The 20,367-nt window shown below is 42.9% G+C and overlaps 1 protein-coding gene and 1 long non-coding RNA gene across 2 annotated transcripts; one reads left to right on the plus strand and one right to left on the minus strand.

The window, feature by feature from the left end:
- Nucleotides 1–1,724: 1,724 nt before the first annotated feature.
- LOC127304760 (uncharacterized) lies at nt 1,725–4,871 on the plus strand. Its single transcript, XR_007853526.2, has 3 exons — nt 1,725–1,811; nt 2,059–3,825; nt 4,429–4,871. It is a non-coding gene; the product is annotated as an uncharacterized lncRNA (long non-coding RNA).
- A 583-nt stretch (nt 4,872–5,454) lies between these two features.
- On the minus strand, nt 5,455–7,271 carry LOC139831279 (plant-specific TFIIB-related protein PTF2-like). The gene has a single exon (XM_071820595.1). It carries the CDS (start codon nt 7,269–7,271, stop codon nt 5,604–5,606), a length of 1,668 nt encoding a protein of 555 aa, XP_071676696.1. The 3' UTR covers nt 5,455–5,603.
- Nucleotides 7,272–20,367: the final 13,096 nt, after the last annotated feature.

The raw sequence follows: 20,367 nt of genomic DNA on the forward strand, positions 1-20,367 counted from the left end.
CGCCTAAGACCTGACGGCCCTGCTTCCCTCGCGAGGGGCAGCTTCGCGAGGCCTTCTCTTGGCTGCTGGTGCTGCATCTTCCCGAGGCTACTTGCCTCAGAGGCTCAGAGCGGGGTGTCTTCGTGACGCCCAAAAGAGTGGTCTGCACTCCGTTGACCGTTTGACTTGCCTTGACCTCCCACGCGTAGTCTTCTGGGCCAAAGGCATACGGGCCGTGATACCGTGGTTTCCACTGGTCCAACAGTATGCGCCACGAAACAAGCGTCGTTGGCATAGGTTGTTTCCACAAATATCTATCGCCACGAGCTATCAGTTGTCACAATTCGTTACATGTTGCATTAAAGCAATCGCCACAAACTAAACTGTGGGCATCAGGTAAGTGCTGCCACGGGGAAAATTGTGGCAACTTTCCACATGAATGTTGCAATAGCACACTTTTATTACCACAATTGTTTTTTTCGTGGCGATAACATATTACCATGCGTCCAATTGCAACGGCTGCCAACGAAAGTCGTTTCGTGGCAACAAAGTCGTTCTGGCGTTCCGCGTGCTCACTCGTAGTGGCCGCGCGATGATGATCGGGCGGCTCGCGCTTACTCGGCTAGTTGGAAGAATCTCGCGAGCTGGGTCCCACCATGGCTGGTTGGAAGAGAGATTAACCATTCCCCTCTGTTTCTCTCCCGTCTCCCCTCTCCCCTTCTCGCTCTGATCTCCTCGCCGGCGTCGATTCGACCGGATCCCGGCGGGACAGTGGTGAGGAGGAGTGCCTCTCGTTTTTATCGGGAGAGTGCCTCTCGTTTCTGGATCGATTTGGTTGCGAGTTCCGGCCATCTAGATCGAGTGGAAGGGCGGTTCCTCTGCCTTGCTCCGGCGTCCTCGCCGTCGACGTCTCGGTACGGATCTTTTTTTAATACAAAGGTCAGCCAATAGTGTGTTGTTTGATTCATGCGTTTTCGAGATGTGATTGATGATATAGTGAAATGTAGAGATTCATTTTAGCTCTGACTGTAATATTTGTGAAGTGACTCTGCATGTTGGAAGTAACTCCATGTTTTTATTGTGAAGTAACTATATTAGTTGTTGCAAAGTAATAAGGGGAAGTAATAATGTAGAAATTTGATTAGATTTAGCAGTTTTTGAAGTAACTCGATGTGTTTACTTTACTGTAGTAACTATTTCAGCAATACATAAGTAACTTTATTTCTGATTAGATTACACATAACTTTGACCACACCGCAATACAGAAGTAACTAAAACTGTGGATATGTTTGAAGTAACCCTTAACCCAGAAATAACTTTAAGTTACTTCAATTTTTTGTTGTGAAGTAAGTCTATGTGTTGATATCACCGTGATTAGATTAGCTGTTTTTGAAGTAACTCTATGTGTTTGCAGCGTTATCCTAGCCAGTGGTAACTCTATGATCATATCACCATGATTTGAAAGTAACTCTATGATCATATCACTATGATTAGAAAGTAACTCTGTGATCATATCGCCATGATTAGAAAGTAACTCTATGATCATATCACTACGATTAGAAAGTAACTCTTATGATCATATCACCATGATTAGAAAGTAACTCTATGATCATATCACCATGATTAGAAAGTAACTCTTATGGGTTTTGATTGAACAATAAGTAACTCTGGGTAAACAAGAAGTAACTCTATGTGCTTTTTAGAAGTAACTCTATGTCGTTGCAATAATACATCATTATCTTGTGCAGAAAATGGCATGAGGTTCATGAAACCAGGCTCAACACCAGCATGAGGTTCAGGTCCATCTGTCGAGTCTTCTACTGGTTCTTCAGGTATTTCTAGCTGCAGGTTAAACCAATCCATGATCTACAATGAAATTGACAAGTCAACTATTTAGATTACTTTCTAAATTACCTTGACCAGTTATAGCAAATTAAAACAACAGATTACTTCCTACAGATGTATTGAAAAACTGCATTTATCATAATTTACTTCCTACACAGCAGCAAATGTTACTTCCTACACACTGTTTAACTGTTCTTCGAAACTATTTTGTTGACCATGCAATGTATGTTACAGGTTCCATCTTGTTTGTGTTGCTGTAAAGATTCAAGATTTTCGAGATTCGAAAAGAAATTACTTCCTGCTGCATACAAGTACAACACCAGCAGGTTCTACTTCCTTTGTTCCTACGTGGAGCAGATTTTGTTGCAAATATGAACACAAACTGGACAGGTTCTACTTCCTTCATTAGTTGCAAATCTGAACATAAACTGGACAGTTCATCTGTTCTGTGGGTTACTCTTACTTGCATACGATGTAAATCTTTGCAAGAACACATGTTTTACTTCCTACATGGAGCAGATTTTGTTGGAAATCTGAACATAAACTGGACAGGTTCTACTTCCTTCATTACTTGCACATCTCTACATAAACTCGACAGTTCATCTGTTCTGTGTGTTACTTTTAGTTGCATATGCTTCCTGTATGTAAATCTTCGCAAGAACACATGTGTTAGTTCCTACGTGGAGCAGATCAGAACTTGGAACTTGTGTGCTAGAACCAAGATTACATGAAGAAGTAAGATCTGGGATAAACTGGCAGCAAGTTTCGAAATTTTTACCTTTGTTTCTTCCCTGGCCTCGTCCAGATGAAGGTGCAGCAGTTATGTTACTTTTTGCAGGGACTGGCAGGTGCCCCACGTATCTTGTGTTACTTCCCTGACTTCAAACATGGAGGAATGGTTCTTTCTCCCTTTCTGCCATCCCTGGCGGTGGTGGAGGAGTTAGGGAAGGAAGAAAGGACTCGATCTGTCTTTCTGGTTTCGAAAACAGCTTATCCCAGCAAGTTTCGAAATTTTTACCTTTGTTTCTTCCCTTTTCTAGCTGGGTGTCGCTAGGTGGCACGAAAACAGCATGGGCCTGTCGATGTTTTCGCTCGCGTCCTCGCCTGTTTCCGCGCGCGTCCAACCCGGGATGCTTTTTCGGGAAGGGGTGGGAAAACGCGTGAACCCAAATATGGGCTGTCGGAACTGAGCACCCGGGAAGCCCAAAAGTGGCTGACCACTGTGTAGTCGCCCCCATATTTAATTTAATTTGTCCCTCTTTTGTGTTCAGATCTATGTCGAGATTACATACTCCACATGGAAATAACGAACTTTAGGATCAACCCAGGGCATACAGTTACAATACATGGAGGGGATAATAATAACACAGATAATAAGGCACCAAGATATCAATTTGTTGGTGATTTTGGGCTGATTGGCAAGTGATTTAATAGGTACTGACATTTAGTAATGCAGTTAGGAATTAAAATTAATGATGTAGCACCACAACTTTCAGTGTTAATTAAAATTAGTGAGCATGATTTCGCTGCAGCAACCATATATGCATGCTATATTTCTGGTAGCAGCAGTTGTGCTTAAGCAAGTTTGATCATTTGCTTTCTTATTTGGCTGTCTGCAAGAAATATATACTTGAGGTCCCAATCAATTAGATATACTAGAACTTTACCTTAGAGTGAAAATAAAGTTCATGTTGCCATTGTATTTCTACTTTATTTAAAGCGATCAAGTTTGGTTACCTATCTGCCTATACTGTGAATAGCTTCATATATATTTTTCCGTAGATGAAAAATCTCCATGTATGTTCCTGCCCTTTAATTTATATGGCTTAACGACGTTCTTTAGCTGAATAAAATAGCTCCTTGCAGATTTTGTAAGATCACACGCTTATCTACAAGAAAATGCAGTTTGCAAGAAGGTAATACAGAATCTTTGGTACTGGTTTTCTCTACTGTATCCTGAGCTGCCATGGTACTGGATCATTGATGGAATTGGTTTTCGAGGTAAAGGAAAACCACCTCCAAAAGTATGATCATTCTTCTGAATTTATTTAGTTATCATTGTTCTGGCCACACCGGGATGAGGTTAAGTGAAGCTAGAACTTCTGGAAGTACAGTAGATGAGGAGAAAATCATGGAGGGAAGAGTCCGACTTCTTTATGCAGTGTAACAGAAACTACTAATATAGTTAACCATATCTTCTCATTTAACATGGTGAACTATTCGGATATGCATTCTCTATTGGTATAACAACTTATTTTTCTGGGACAACATTGTAAGCTCGAATTTTCTTACAATTTGCTTCCCAATAGTTTTGTCTTTGGCTGCTACAAAATACAACTTTGATGAAATAAGAGTCTATTGATTGTGTTGTCCAGGAGGGCTAAATTATGTATGGCTTCTCCAAAGTCCAAACCCGTTTAACTTTGTATGTGAAAACCCTCTTCGAACTAATCATTTATTCTTCAGCTGAGATACTGGAAGCATGCAATGAGTGTAAATAGCAAGATTTCATGTTTATAATCATCATTAACTTTACATATTATGGTCAATCATGCATACTTTTGCTTATTACCTGATAATAATTGAGTGACGCATCTTCCGCAGGGTATTAAATGCCTTTCCGGTCGTCCTCATTGAAAGATGAGCTCTCATGATGTTTATTCCATTTCAAGGGTATAAAGCAAGTGTCCTGTTTGCAAGTAACTGCGGACATAGATTGTTTGCAAGTAACTGCAGACATAGATTGCATTACAGTGTTGATTTTTCTGTCGTTCATATATAGGCATATGGCCAGTTTCGCCATCTTCACGGGCTCGATCTAGACACGTCCAGGTGTTGTGTGGCATGTTCTTCCATTTGGATTTTATTAGTACAAGCTCCAGATTGCAGTATGCTTCAGACATCTTATGGTTTATCCTAGCATTAGATCATGAAGAACTGTAATAATTTCCCTAAGCGAGGTCATGCTTCACTAATATTTGGGAAAATTGTGCATGTCACAAGTATTGTAAGATATGCCCCTGTGACATTAAGAAGCGGGCTTATGACAGCTATAAAGATTTTTTTTTTAGAAGGATAAAGATAAAGTTTTGATGTCTTATCTCCTAGCTTTGTTTCCAAGTCCCATTAAAATTTTCATTTTTTTTTTGACAATTTCAAATATAAATCTGTGGCTAGTATCTTTTATCTTTTCTATGGAACTAAGGGCATTGACATACACAAGTAGCATAATTGAAGCCGTGTCAAGACGCAATGTAGACGGCACGGCGAAGCACGCTTGCCCACCTATACGCGTTACACCAGCCTTACAGGCGGCGAGGCAAAGCTCGCCTATTCGTCTAGTATAGCCATGATTTAAGTTGCATCAACAAAGACACACAAATGTCGAACCAAAGACGTAAGCCATAGCATTCTGCAATAAGGAAATCTCTTCAAGAATCAAGACACACAAATGACAACACACATATCTTTGAGACTGTAGATATAATGATTAATGAATGACAAGGTAGGTTGTTCCGTTCTGATAAGCTGCACATGCGCTTAAATCATCAGGTTATAGGCTAAGCTCACAAACACCAATTAGCGCAAGATAAATCTCAAAATAAAATCTTCATGATCTAAAGGAGATTCTGACATACTTTATCGACTAGTTATGGCCTGCTAGATAACTTACTTGAATAAGAAAGAGACAAAGAAGAGTGCTACTAAATGACTGGAGATCAAGTCCCTGGCTCTGAGATTCTGACATACTTTATTCACTAGTTTTCATCTGTCTCCACTTATGCGCTGAAGACATGCAAGTCCAACAATCTTTTGTACTGGCCTTGTTCTATCTCTTCTTCATTTGCACCATGTAATAACAGGAGCTCAATGACACAATCTTCCCAGTCAATACCATTACACGAGTCTCTTTTCTTTCTCTTCTTCACACAGTCGGTAGTATTTGAAATCTCTGTCAGATGATCCTTGTCATCTCGTCTCTTTCGCCATTGATTTTTCCTGATATTTTTTTGCGGTGGACACACATCTTTATGTCCAAGATCAGACGGTGAATCCTCAATTGCATTTGCAATACGAGTAGCAGGAGCCTTCCTAATTTCAGTGATCCGACACTTAGCAGCTTCAATCCGTGCTCGCCTCCGCTTCTGCAAATCAATTCCAGCAGTAAACGATGGAGGAGGTGCATCATAGCCAATGTCAATTTCTGCTTCCTCCTCGAGGGGTTTGTTCTTGGTCCGGGGGGCATTATTATCCCATGGTTCCAGCTCCCAGTCTGTCTTGCACCGCTTCCTCCTGCTAGGAACTTTACCAAAGTTGCCAAGTTCCTTTAGCTGAGCAATCCTCTTCAAGACATTCTGGTAAGTATCTGACATGCATCCCTCTAAGATGTTCAAATCCTCTGGTTCCTTCAACTCTTGCCCATAAGTCTTGAAATCGAAATCAAAGGGATCATCAGTCTGGAGGTACTTGGTTTCGTCATCATCAACAGATGAGTACATCTTGACAATGCTGGCAATGTCTGGACGGGGGAGGCTCTCTTGAAACTGGGCGGACTGTGACTGCATCTCCATGAGATAGAGCAGCATGGGGGCGCTGAGCACAAGGTTTTTCGCATTGACGTCGGAGCCCCACGGAAGCAACTTGTGCGCAGCACGCACCAGCGCAGCAACAAGTTCCTTGTATCGGAGGCGGCAGGTGCGCGGCACCGCCGAAATCTCCAGGGCAATTTCTTCCACAGAGACAGAGGTGAAGCCCTTGAGCTGTGCGGCGAAGGCAATCACCGAGGCGACAAGTGGGAGCGGGTGCCTACCGGTGGTGAGCGACCACTTGGAGGCGCAGCGGAGGAGAAATCGGGCTTGGGAAAGGATCGCAACCTTCTTCTCACCCGCAGCAGCTTTTAGGGAGAGTTCCACGGCGCGTTCGAGCGCGGCGGAGTAGTCAAAGGACAGGAGGGGAGGGAGGGAGAGCCGGGAGGCGATGCGGTACGCGAGGTCAGCGAGCGCGAACGTGGTGCAGTCCGCGGCCTGAGCGGCCTCGGCGAGGGAGATGGGAAGGCTGTGGGATCGCGCGACGATGAAGATGCAGGCGCCTGCGAGCACGGGGAGAAAGGCAGTGCCCGGGCAGGCGAGGTTCCTGTCGGTGGCGGATTGGGCTATATTGAGGACATCCTCGACACGGCTGGCCGAGAGCGAGAAGCGGGCGGCCATGGAGGTGATGACGGCGGAGGCGGCGTAGAGTTTGTGGTCGAGGTAGGGGGACTGGGAGCTGTGGTGGACGGTGGTGGCGGCGGCACGGTCGAGTTCCCCGCCCTCGGTGAAGCGGGCAGAGTGGACGAACTCGTAGGCGCCGGCGTCGTGGACGAGGCCGCAGGTGGTGCAGACGAGCACGCCCGAGACCGGATCCGGAACCACCGGGCCCTCGCCGCACGACCGGCACGTCGAGTGCATCGCGCGCGCGAACAGCGGCGTCCGGTGCCGGTGCGGCGGGGAGGGCGGTGGCTTGAGCTGGAAGAAACGATGAGGGCGGCGGAGAAGCGGAGCAGCAGCTCGATCGTTGTTGACGCCGATCCGCAAATTAGGGTTCGCGCGCTATGTGTTTGAGGTAGAAGAATATGGGGAATGAATTTCTGTTAGGTAGGGCTCAAGGACGAACGATTCGACGGAAGAAAGGCCCAACAAGGCATAAGAGGCCTCTAGCTGGCTCACCTATTCTCAAAAAAAGTTCAAGATTGTTCCTCAAGGCTTGAGCATTTATACTGATCTGGTATGGCATCCCATTCCTTCTTTTCCAAAAAGAAGATCATTCCTGGAATTCCATATACACCACATAAAAGTAAAAATATTGGGAAGCGATGCATGAGGATGATTCATATGCAGCATGTTCAAGATGATTTGCGTTAAGGAGGTGCAGTTTTGAGTAATGCATTCAATACGGATGTACCAAGGTTGTAAGAACCATGCTGCCTTGGCAAAGGGGCACGTGAAAAATAGGTGGACATCGTCTTCCTGAAGCCCGCACCTGCAACAAAGCTTGTCTATATGTTTGGAGAAACGCCCTGCTCTGTCGCCTGTTGGCATCACCTTTCAAAGAAAGCGCCAAGCAAAAGTTTATATGCGTGGAATAATTTCTTTGCACTTCCATACCTGATTGAGGAGCTGGACTGTGTCCGGAGAAGGAGGTGTGGGTCGCTCCTCCTATCTTTCTTCATACAATACCTGCACACAAGCATGATATGCAGATTTGGCATTGCATTTGCCATTCTGTGTTAGCTTCCAACAAAGGATAACTTGCTCATCAGTATTAATGATTTGAGCTTGCTTAATATTTTGCGCCATAGCAGGAGTGAATAACAAGTCGATAAGGTCTTCATTCCATCTCCTCCGATTAGGAAGCCAAAGGTCCTTAACTAAGGTCGGGTACACAAAGCCAGGGGGTTGAATAATTAGCTCATCATAGATAGAAATCCAAGAGGGGCACCGGGGAGTGCTCCAAATGGAGATATTGCCTTGAGTGAGCTGGTAGAAGGTATGGACTTTGAGAGTCGGAAGAATTTTAAGAATAGTAGCCCAAAAAGCAGATTTTGGCTTATTTGGATTTGGGCGCCAGATAGAAGAGTCCGGAAAATACTTGGCCTTCAAAACTAAGTGGAGATGATCTTGAGGGTTTTGGGCAATACGCCAGGCTGACATGAGAATGAGACTTTGGTTCACAGCCTGTAAGTTCCTCACACCCAAGCCTCCCTCTTTCTTTGGCGTAGAGATGCCCTTCCATGCTTTTAGGCAAAGGCTACGAGAAGAGAATGTTCGACATGTAATAAACAGGGATGGAGGAGAAGATTGATTTAGTAAGTTCTAGGCGAGCAGCATGAGACAACTTGTCAGCCTTGTAGGTACTAAGCTTTGACTTAAATTTATCAAGAACAAAGTTATAAGCTGAGGCTCTGTTCTTTGTCGGAAGAATGAGAGGATGTCCTAGATGGATAAACGAGGCATCCATTTCTGGACAGGGAATATATTCTTAATGGCCTCCACATTACAGGGATGGGTATGCTTACTGAGAAGGACACCAGATTTGGACCAATTTGGAGTTTGACCAGAGATAGAGCAGAAAGAATCAAGTATTTGCTTTATAACAGTAGCTTCCTACAACGAGGCCATGCCACAAAGGAGTAGGTCGTCTGCGAAAAGAAGAGAATGAATGGGAGGGCAATTTGGTCCAAGAACAACACCATCTAGAAAATTGTGAGACGTGGCTTCCTGAAGCAGAAGAGACAACTCATTGATAGCTAGTACAAAAAGATAAGGGGAAAGAGGACATCCTTGCCGTATACCTCTATCACTTCGAAATTTTGCAAACGGCTGACCATTAGTAATAACAGAAAAGGTAGGTGAGGAGATGCAAGCATGTATCAAGTTAATGAAATGACCATGTAACCCTTTACGAGAAAGAGCTGCCACTATAAAGTTCCACTCTAAACAATCGAAAACTTTGGCCAAATCGATTTTCAACATAAAAGACTCACGTTTCCAAGGAAAGAGCAAACGAATGAGTGATCTCTTGGGCAATGATGATAATATTACCAATGCGATGCCCTTCAATGAAAGCCTGCTGGGAGGGATGAATATAGTCTGGCAGATGAGGCTTAAGTCTATTGGCAAGAGTTTTAGCAATAAGCTTATATACAACATTACAAAGACTAATCGGTCTATAATCAGAGGCACAAGAGAGACAAGCTTTTTAGGGATCAGGACTATATGAGTATCATTTATGTGAGCTGGCATAACACCTGATTGATAAAAAGAATGTACCAGATTTGTAACGTCGTCACCTATCCAACTCCATGTTGCCATGTAAATTTCAACATTGAATCCATTAGGTCCTGGAGACGCATTCTTTTTCATCTCCTGCAAGGTGTCCCACAGCGTCTGCTTATCTGGTATAGAGTAAGTATAATCGACCTGGCTAGACTGAGGAAGGTGTGAATTAATAAAAGGCCTGCCATAGTTGATATTGGAAGACGCAAAAATATGCCGAAAGTAATTCACGAAGGTATTGCCAATTTGTTTCGGCATGTAATGGGCATTATTATTCTCATCTTTGATGGAGACAATAGTATTCCTTCTCCTACGCTTGAGTATTGACCTATGGAAGAAATTTGTATTCATGTCTCCATCTTTAACCCACTGCTTCTTTGCCCTCTGCATGTAATAGTCAGTTAGTTTTGTAAGGCACTGTTCATACCTGGTAACAAGGGAATTTTCCAGCGCTTGATCTCGCGAATTAGTGGGTTGTTTTTGGACTTGAGATTGTATCTGGTGTATCTGCTTCTCCAAATCTGTAATCTCTTGCTGCAAAGGTTTCTTCTTCCTGCACCAAATTTTCAGAGCTCCAGCCAGATTGTTAGTTCTCCAAGAAAAGGATTTACTGGAAGTTTTTAACCAGACAGCTTTGGCATAATTTTGGAAGTCTTGTTCTTTTAACCACCAATTTTCAAACGTAAAGGAACGTTTCACAATCCGAACATGACCTTCGGTAGAAAGCAAGATAGGAGCATGGTCACTGATTGTGTACATTAAAGGCATATGATAAACATGTGTCACCGGGAAAGAAGCACACCACTCTGCATTAACCAAACAAAAAATCAAGTCTTTCGTAAAGAGGTTTGGAAGAAAAGCGTTTATTGGTCCAAGTGTAAGCTGGCCCACTATAACCCAGATCAAAGAAGCCACAATTTTTTACCAGGGAATGAAAAGAATTTAAACGAGAACGGTTGGTAATAGGCGAACTTTTATCCATATCATACAAAAGCTCATTCATATCACCCATGCAAAGCATTGGCAGATTAGCATTATCATACACAAAAGAGGCAATCTGCTCCTAGATTAAACTAGTTTGGCGATGATAGGGATCACCGTAGATACATATAAGACCCAACTTAAGATTAGAAGCCTTAATAGTAGCAGTAGCTAAGATAAGATAAAAGCTGGAACTCTGAACAGACACTTGAATCTCATCATTCCACATCAACCAAAGGCCACCAGCTCGTCTTCTCGAAGGCACTACAAAGCTATCATACATGTTAAAACGGCTAACAAGATCAGCAGATTTGACTTTTGAAGATTTAATTTCAGAGACAAAAATTACTTGTGGCTTGGTGGAGTGCATCATACGGGAAAGATATGTCATCTTTGAACTACCAAGGCTCTTGCCCATGCCCTAGCAATTCCATCCTAGAGTCCTCATGGCGCCCGTGGCGCCTTAAGGGCTGGCTCCAGTGCCCCTCGATCCATGTCCATGTCATCGACAGAGTCTCCAACATTTTCCTCTATGTGAACTCTCGGAACTGTACCAAAGACTGGAAGATGAGTTTCATCTCCAGCATGAACCGAACCTTGTTGGCTAGAAGTATTAGAACCAGTATCTTCACCCAAATAGTATTCGCCAACCACTTGATGAGGTGAGAAAGTTCCAATCGAAGGTACTTCTCTAGTCTGGATTACGACCCCATGTGCTCTGGTATCTCCCTGGACTTCTTGCAGTGGCTGGTTAATGCATCTTTTGGTTCGATGTGGTTGTATCTGTTCCGAGCTAGGCGGGGGTCTTTTGGGAGTCATTCTGGAATGTGGGAAGACAATAGGGACAAGAGGCGAGATATATTTGGCATAGTGCTGAGGGGAGACCGAGGATTCATGGGGATATGGAGTTGCACTTGCCTCCATTACAAATTGCCCCTGATGAGGAATATGATACAAAGATGAACTTCCTTCTATCTGCTTCCCTTTTGCTTTTGGATCTTCAGCAAAAAGCCTCTGGAGTCTTGCAAGCACTGGATTAACCGTTGCCTGCGAACCAGTAGTCGTAAATGCAGTATGCTGAAGGGCTTCTGCTGGGATGAGACTCTCATCTATAATCTACTGACCAAGCCTTTGAGCTGGAAAATCATGGGCAGATAGCCCTCTCCTGGATCTCTCCTTTAGCATGCTTGTTCGAATGGGACATTGGTGCACAGTATGGAACATAATACCACAGAACATATAGATTCTCTTTATCTTCTCATAGTGCAAAAGAGTAATGCCCGATGAGTTATCTGGGTAAATAACTTTGATTTTGTCTTTCACTGTAGCATTCACCTTCATTTTTGCAACGCCCCAGATATAGTCTTGTCTAGCATGTAGCATATTGTCTTCCAAAATGTCATATTCAGATGCAGTACCAATTTGGTTCAGAATATCAGCAAGCAAGCGAAAAGATCTAAATAATCTGGGTATGCCATAGGCTCTAACTGTGACAAAGATGTAATCAAACTTATAATCTTCGCTGGAATTAACTTCATCATCCAGATCAAACCAATCAAAAAGTAAGATATCTGATCCAACTGCCCATGGCTGACCAGTGTAAACAGACATCATCTCATCATAGGTCCTGATGAGGACATCCCATCTATTGATACAACCGTTGTACCTACAGCCACACAAATACAAGGACCAATCACTCGAGCTCGTGCCAAACAACTTAACTATCAGGTACTTTCGTTTCTTGGAACTATTCCTCGCATACATGAGAATATGATGCTGCCTAAATCAGATATCTTTGTTACACTTAGGAATGATGGACCTAACATGGATGAGGAGGACAAGCATTGGAGCTTGATCGCACATGGAGGAGATGACAGCAAGCGTTTGAGGATTGAAGAAGACGCCGCAAGTGGAGATTTCAGAACTTTGAAGCCACCATAAGAAGAGATGAAGACATAGACGAAATATAGAGTTCTCCACTTCATAATTTCGTCCATAGCATAATATGGTGCTGCGTCACCTTTAGTTTTGGGCCAGGCCCATGTAATTTTCGCAGGAATTAAGTCAGCCACTTTTTAGATTCCGTATTGAAGGGGGAAAGGCCTTCTAGGGTTTGGTTCGGCCACCATATGCATGGCTGGCCGAAACCCCACCTTTTCCTCCTTTAAATACCCCCATAGCCGTCACATTTAGACTCGGATTTTGATTAGATTAAAAGTTAGTCATTGCTGCAACTCTCGTGTACTTCTTTTGAGGTCAACGCCCAGAACAAGACCGACTATTCGGAATCCCACCTTATTCAATAAAGCTTTCATCTTTCATCCGCAGTATTCTGATTGCAATATTAGTTCTTACTTGTTCTCGATTTCAGGTAGGAATTAAGACCCTCGCTGGTCAGGCTGATCGTGCATCCGCAAGATCAGTAACTCCCGGAGATTATCCTAGCGATTGCATTGGCGCACGAGCTTTGCACGTGTAGTCGGATCGTCAAGCACGAACTCCACCAACAAATCGAAGTTATCCTCGTCTCATCGAAAGATCGGCCACCTTTGCCCTATCAAGTGGTATCAGATTTCAGATTGCTCGGTGAGAATTTACAGTTTTCCTAGTATAGATTGCATCTGCCATCATACCCATAAACCACGAAAAAGCCAAAAAATACTGTTAGGGTTTTAGATCATCATCCCATAAACCCCCTGCCACGCCTTGCATTGTCGTTTCAGTTTTGCATAGTTGAATTTGTGTCTGCATCTTCGTGTCGAGTTGCTGGTCTTAGCGTCTAGTTCCTTTAGAGTTTCGAGTTCTGGTCATATTAGTCACGCCACCACCGCCATTCGCACCATACGCAGATCACCGCCATATACACCCACCATATACGTCCGCCATCGCCATATACACCCTGCCATATACACCCTGTCATATACACCCTGCCATATACACCCTGTCATATACACCCTGCCATATACACCCTGCCATATACTTCCGCCATCGCCATATACATCCACCATATACCTCGTTTCCTACCGCGACACGGATTGTTGCTGTTTCTCTGCCGCGATAGAGTCCAAGTAGAATTAGATTTTATTTGTTTTCCCTCTTAGTTGTTGCCTTCTAATTCCGTATGTGCTGTAGAAAAAATTTCCGTGAGATAAGTTTCGACCGCCAGTAAGTAATTGGGAGAGAAAAAAAAAAGTCTGAAAACGCCTCCGAAATTTTTTTTTGGCTACATTGGTTGTTCACTTTGCCGATCACTTTTCGCCACTGGCCATTATAGCGACAATTTTTTTTGGCACCTGCGCGCTTTCCGGAGCACTCCCGAAAAATTCGACAAAAAAATTTCTGAGGCTATACTGTTTTTAGACCTCGGGGATCAGTTTGAGACACTTGTCATCATAGTGATTTTTCGCATCTCGGTTCGCCACATCACCGCCACCTCATCGCTGCTAGTTGCTTGTGTGTCGCGTCGTGACCTTGTTAGTGTTCTAGGCTCGTGTCTCTAGTACGGTCTAGCCTAGGACCAGCACAGTACCGTTGTTGAGCATAAATATTGCATTGTTGTTTTGAAAATTGATGTTTGCTACCATATTAGCCTTCCTACAGCTCTATATATTGTCTCCACGTGCACTGTGTTGAAACCTGGTAATCGCTTTGGCAATCTTTGGAGACGCTGATCCTTGTTGGTTGCCGTATCATCTTCCTCCTGTTTGGTAAGAACTTGTAAGAGCTTTATATTTTGCTTGACGAATTGCGCATGAACCACCATATTCCGTAGTTTGTAGGCATATACATTTGTGCTTTTTGAGTACTAACCATGTCAGGACCTACACCGGCCGCTGTTGACCCGGCCAAGATGACGAGTGAGGAGTTGCATGCTCACTTCACCCACCTTTTGGGCGGGCATGCACGCGACACTGAGGCGCGCATTGGTGACGTGGATGCCAAAATCACCGACGCGCTGGACAAGCTGGATGGCCTCCAGGCAGCTTTCAACTCCAAGCTCGACGCCAAGTTCCAGGAGCTCTTGACTCGGTTGCCGCCACCTGGCGACAACGTGCGACGACGCGCACGCCGCGTTCCTCGTGCGGATGTGCCTGCGGGTACCGCTCCTGGTGCAGCAGCCGCACATAAAGCGCCTTCTGATGAAGGCTACGAAGATTATGAAGGGGACGCGGACGAGCGGGTCGAGGAGAACGTACTGGACGGCGAGGAAGTCGAACAACCTGCACCTGGTCGTCCATGACAACTGAACCGCAACGCTCGCCCACCTCCACGCCCGGTACGTAATGATGATGATCATGTTGCTAAACTGAAACTGAATATTCCGCCATTTGAGGGTAGATATAATCCTGATGCATACCTTACATGGGAATTGAAAGTAGAACAACGCTTTGCATGTTTAAAATACCCTGATCACTTGCGGACTTGTGAGTTCACAGATTTTGCATCTATTTGGTGGTCTGAGCATTGTAGAGTACATAATGCTAATATTCTTACTACCTGGATTGGTTTAAAACTTGCTATGCGTACTCGTTTTGTTCCTCCACATTATCAACGTGATTTGTGATACGTCTCCAACGTATCGATAATTTCTTATGTTCCATGCTACTTTATTGATGATACCTACATGTTTTATGCACATTATATGTCATATTTATGCATTTTCTGGAACTAACCTATTAACAAGATGCCGAAGAGCCGATTCTGTTTTTTCTGCTGTTTTTGGTTTCAGAAATCCTAGTAAAGAAATATTCTCGGAATTGGACGAAACTTTCGCCCAGGGTCCTATTTTTGCACGAAGCTTCCAGAAGACCGAAGAGATAACGAAGTGGGGCCACGAGGCAGCCAGGAGCTAGGGCGGCGCGGCCCAGGCCCTGGCCGCGCGGCCCTACCCACTGGGCTCCTCGTGTGGCCCCCCGCGTTGCCCTTCCGCCTACTTAAAGTCTCCGTCGCGAAACCCCCAGTACCGAGAGCCACGATACGGAAAACCTTACTGAGACGCCGCCGCCACGAATCCCATCTCGGGGGATTCAGGAGATCGCCTCCGGCACCCTGCCGGAGAGGGGATTCATCTCCCGGAGGACTCTACACCGCCATGGTCGCCTCCGGAGTGATGAGTGAGTAGTTCACCCCTGGACCATGGGTCCATAGCAGTAGCTAGATGGTCGTCTTCTCCTTGTTGTGCTTCATTGTTGGATCTTGTGAGCTGCCTAACATGATCAAGATCCTCTATCTGTAATACTATATGTTGTGTTTGTCAGGATCCGATGGATAGAGAGTACTATGATTATGGTGATTATCAATCTATTGTTTATGTGTTGTTTATGATCTTGCATGCTCTCCATTATTAGTAGAGGCTCTGGCCAAGTTTGTACTCTTAACTCCAAGAGGGAGTATTTATGCTCGATAGTGGGTTCATGCCTCCATTGAATGCAGGACAGGATGAAAGTTCTAAGGTTGTGGATGTGCTGTTGCCACTAGGGATAAAACATTGATTCTATGTCTAAGGATGTAGTTGTCGATTACATTACGCACCATACTTAATGCAATTGTCTGTTGCTTAGCAACTTAATACTGAATGGGGTTCGGATGATAACCTGAAGGTGGACTTTTTAGGCATAGATGCAGTTGGATGGCGGTCTATGTACTTTGTCGTAATGCCCAATTAAATCTCACTATATTTATCATATCATGTATATGCATTGTTATGCCTTTCTCTATTTGTCAATTGCCCGACTGTAATTTGTTCACCCAACATGCTTTTATCTTATGGGAGAGACACCTCTAGTGAACTGTGGACCCCGGTCCTATTCTTTACATAGCATACAATCTACTGCAATACTTGTTTACTGTTTTATTTGCAAACATCTTCCACTCGATACGCTTAATCCTTTGTTACAGCAAGCCGGTGAGATTGACAACCTCACTGTTTCGTTGGGACAAAGTACTTGGGTTGTGTTGTGCAGGTTCCGCGTTGGCGCCGGAATCCCTGGTGTTGCGCCGCATCACATTTCGCGACCATCAACCTTCAACGTGCTTCTTGGCTCCTACTGGTTCGATTAAACCTTGGTTTCTTTCTGAGGGAAAACTTGCTACTGTGCGCATCATACCTTCCTCTTGGGGTTCCCAACGAACGTGTGAGTTACACGCCATCAAGCTCTTTTTCTGGCGCCGTTGCCGGGGAGATCAAGACACGCTGCAAGGGGAGTCTCCACTTCTCAATCTCTTTACTTTGTTTTTGTCTTGCTTTATTTTATTTACTACTTAGTTTGCTGCACCTAAACAAAACACAAAAAAATTAGTTGCTAGTTTTACTTTATTTACTGTCTTGCTCTATATATCAAAAACACACAAAAAAATTAGTTACTTGTCCTTACTTTATTCGCCTTGTTCACTTTTTGCTTATTGCATCATGTTTCCTTTTAATTTCACCACAAAAGACATACCGGTAGGACGTGGGTCCATAGTTGGGAGAAATAATATAGAAGAATTTTTCAATCATGTTAGTATTACTGAAAATTTTGAAGATAAACACTTGGTAGAACTTGCACCTACCTATGAAATTGCTGCTGCTGCTTTAGTTCGCATGTTGGAAACTAAATTTGTTAATCTCAATCCTATAATCCAACACATGTTTCTTACACTTGGTGATATGGAAGAAGGGGAAAAGAAAGATTTTGTTTTAGAAACCCTTCTTAGAGAATTTGGTGGTCTAGCAAGAGAGGCTAGAAAGGTTTTTGCTAAATTTAATATGCTAGGTTCTCATACCAATTTTATTGGTCTCCTTGAAAAAATGGACATGGATAGAATAAGGTACACTAATAATATTAATGATGGTGGGGAGATCAAAGCACCAATACCATGTAAACTCCTAGCTATGAATGATGCACTAGAAAATAACTATGCTTGGCTTGTTCCTGAAAATTTGTTCGATGAGAGTAGCAAGCCTAAGACTAATGAAAAGGGAGACGCTAAAACTTATATATCCAATATACTATGCTTGGTTGAGAAAACTCCCAATACCCCTGGTTATGATGGTGATGCTTCTTCATTTGATAATACCTGATTTGCACTTTCTGCGCCTAGCTGAAAGGCGTTAAAGAAAAGCGCTTATGGGAGACAACCCATGTTTTTACCTACAGCAATTTTTTGTTTTGTTGAGTCTTGGAAGTTGTTTACTACTTTAGCAACCTCTCCTTATCATGTTTTTGTGCCAAGTAAAGTTTCTATGTCAAAGTTGATGTTATATTTGGGATCGCTGCGCAGAAACAGCATTGCTGTCTGTCACGAATCTGGGCACAGGCCTCTGTAGAAAATTCTAAAAAATCTGCCAATTTACGAGCGTGATCCTCAGATATGTACGCAACTTTCATTAGTTTTGAGTTTTTCCATTTGAGCAAGTCTGATGCCAGCTTTAAATTCGTCTTTACGGACTGTTCTGTTTTTGACAGATTCTGCCTTTTATTTCGCATTGCCTCTTTTGCTATGTTGGATTCATTTCTTTGATCCACTAATATCCAGTAGCATTATGCAATGTCCAGAAGTGTAAAGAATGATTGTGTCACCTCTGAATGTGTGAATTATTAATTGTGCACTAACCCTCTAATGAGTTTGCTTGAAGTTTGGTGTGAATGAAGTTTTCAAGGGTCAAGAGAGGAGTATGATATACTATGATCAAGAGGAGTGAAAGCTCTAAGCTTGGGGATGCCCCCGTGGTTCACCCCTGCATATTCTAAGAAGACTCAAGCGTCTAAGCTTGGGGATGCCCAAGGCATCCCCTTCTTCATCGACAACATCATCAGGTTCCTCCCCTGAAACTATATTTTTATTCAGTCACATCTTGTGTTCTTTACTTGGAGCGTCGGTTTGTTTTCGTTTTTGTTTTAGTTTGAATAAAATGGATCCTAGCATTCACTTTGTGGGAGAGAGACACGCTCCGCTGTTGCATATGGACACATGTGTCCTTAGGCTTTACTCATAATGTTCAAGGCGAAGTTTCTTCTTCGTTAATTTGTTATATTGTTGGAATTGGAAAATGCTACATGTAGTAATTCTAAAATGTCTTGGATAATGTGATACTTGGCAATTGTTGTGCTCATGTTTAAGCTCTTGCATCATATTCTTTGCACCCATTAATGAAGAAATACATAGAGCTTGCTAAAATTTGATTTGCATATTTGGTCTCTCTAAGGTCTAGATAATATCTAGTATTGAGTTTTGAACAACAAGGAAGACGGTGTAGAGTCTTATAATGTTTACAATATGTCTTTTATGTGAGTTTTGCTGCACCTGTTCATCCTTGAGTTTGCTTCAAATAACCTTGCTAGCCTAAACCTTGTATCGAGAGGGAATACTTCTCATGCATCCAAAATACTTGAGCCAACTACTATGCCATTTGTGTCCACCATACCTACCTACTACATGGTATTTCTCCGCCATTCCAAAGTAAATTGCTTGAGTGCTACCTTTAAAATTCCATCATTCACCTTTGCAATATATAGCTCATGGGACAAAATAGCCTTAAAAACTATCGTAGTATTGAATATGTACTTATGCACTTTATATTTTATTAAGTTGCTTGTTGTGCGATAACCATGCTTCTGGGGAACGCCATCAACTATTGTTGAATATCATGTGAGTTGCTATGCATGTCCGTCTTGTCTGAAGGATCTATCATTTTAGTGGTTGGAGCATGCAAAATTGTTAGAGAAGAACATTGGGCCGCTAACTAAAGCCATGGATCATGGTTGAAGTTTCAGTTTTGGACATATATCCTCAATCTCATATGAGAATAATAATTGTTGCTACATGCTTATGCATTTAAGAGGAGTCCATTATCTGTTGTCCATGTTGTCCCGGTATGGATGTCTAAGTTGAGAATAATCAAAAGCGAGAAATCCAAAATGCGATCATTCTCCTTAGACCTTTGTACAGGCGGCATGGAGGTACCCCTTTGTGACACTTGGTTGAAACATGGCATGCAAAGATCCGATAGTCCAAGCTAAGTAGGACGAGGTGCGGGCACTATTAGTATACTATGCATGAGGCTTGCAACTTGTAAGATATAATTTACATAACTCATATGCTTTATTACTACCGTTGACAAAATTGTTTCATGTTTTCAAAATAAAAGCTCTAGCACAAATACAGCAATCGATGCTTTCCTCTTTGAAGGACCATTCTTTTACTTTTATTGTTGAGTCAGTTTACCTATCTCCTTCCACCTTAAGAAGCAAACACTTGTGTGAACTGTGCATTGATTCCTACATACTTGCATATTGCACTTGTTATACTACTTTATGTTGACAATATCCATGAGATATACATGTTATAAGTTGAAAGCAACCGCTGAAACTTCATCTCCCTTTGTGTTGTTTCAATACCTTTACTTTGATTTATTGCTTTATGAGTTAACTCTTATGCAAGACTTATTGATGCTTGTCTTGAAGTACTATTCATGAAAAGTCTTTGTCATATGATTCACTTGTTTACTCATGTCATTACCTTTGTTTTGATCGCTGCATTCATTATATATGTTTACAAATAGTATGATCAAGATTATGATGGCATGTCACTTCAGAAATTAACTTTGTTATCGTTTTACCTGCTCGGGACGAGCAGAACTAAGCTTGGGGATGCTGATACGTCTCCAACGTATCGATAATTTCTTATGTTCCATGCTACTTTATTGATGATACCTACATGTTTTATGCACATTATATGTCATATTTATGCATTTTCTGGAACTAAC

The sequence above is a fragment of the Lolium perenne genome, chromosome 5, assembly GCF_019359855.2.
Source record: "Lolium perenne isolate Kyuss_39 chromosome 5, Kyuss_2.0, whole genome shotgun sequence".
Classification (NCBI taxonomy): domain Eukaryota; kingdom Viridiplantae; phylum Streptophyta; class Magnoliopsida; order Poales; family Poaceae; genus Lolium; species Lolium perenne.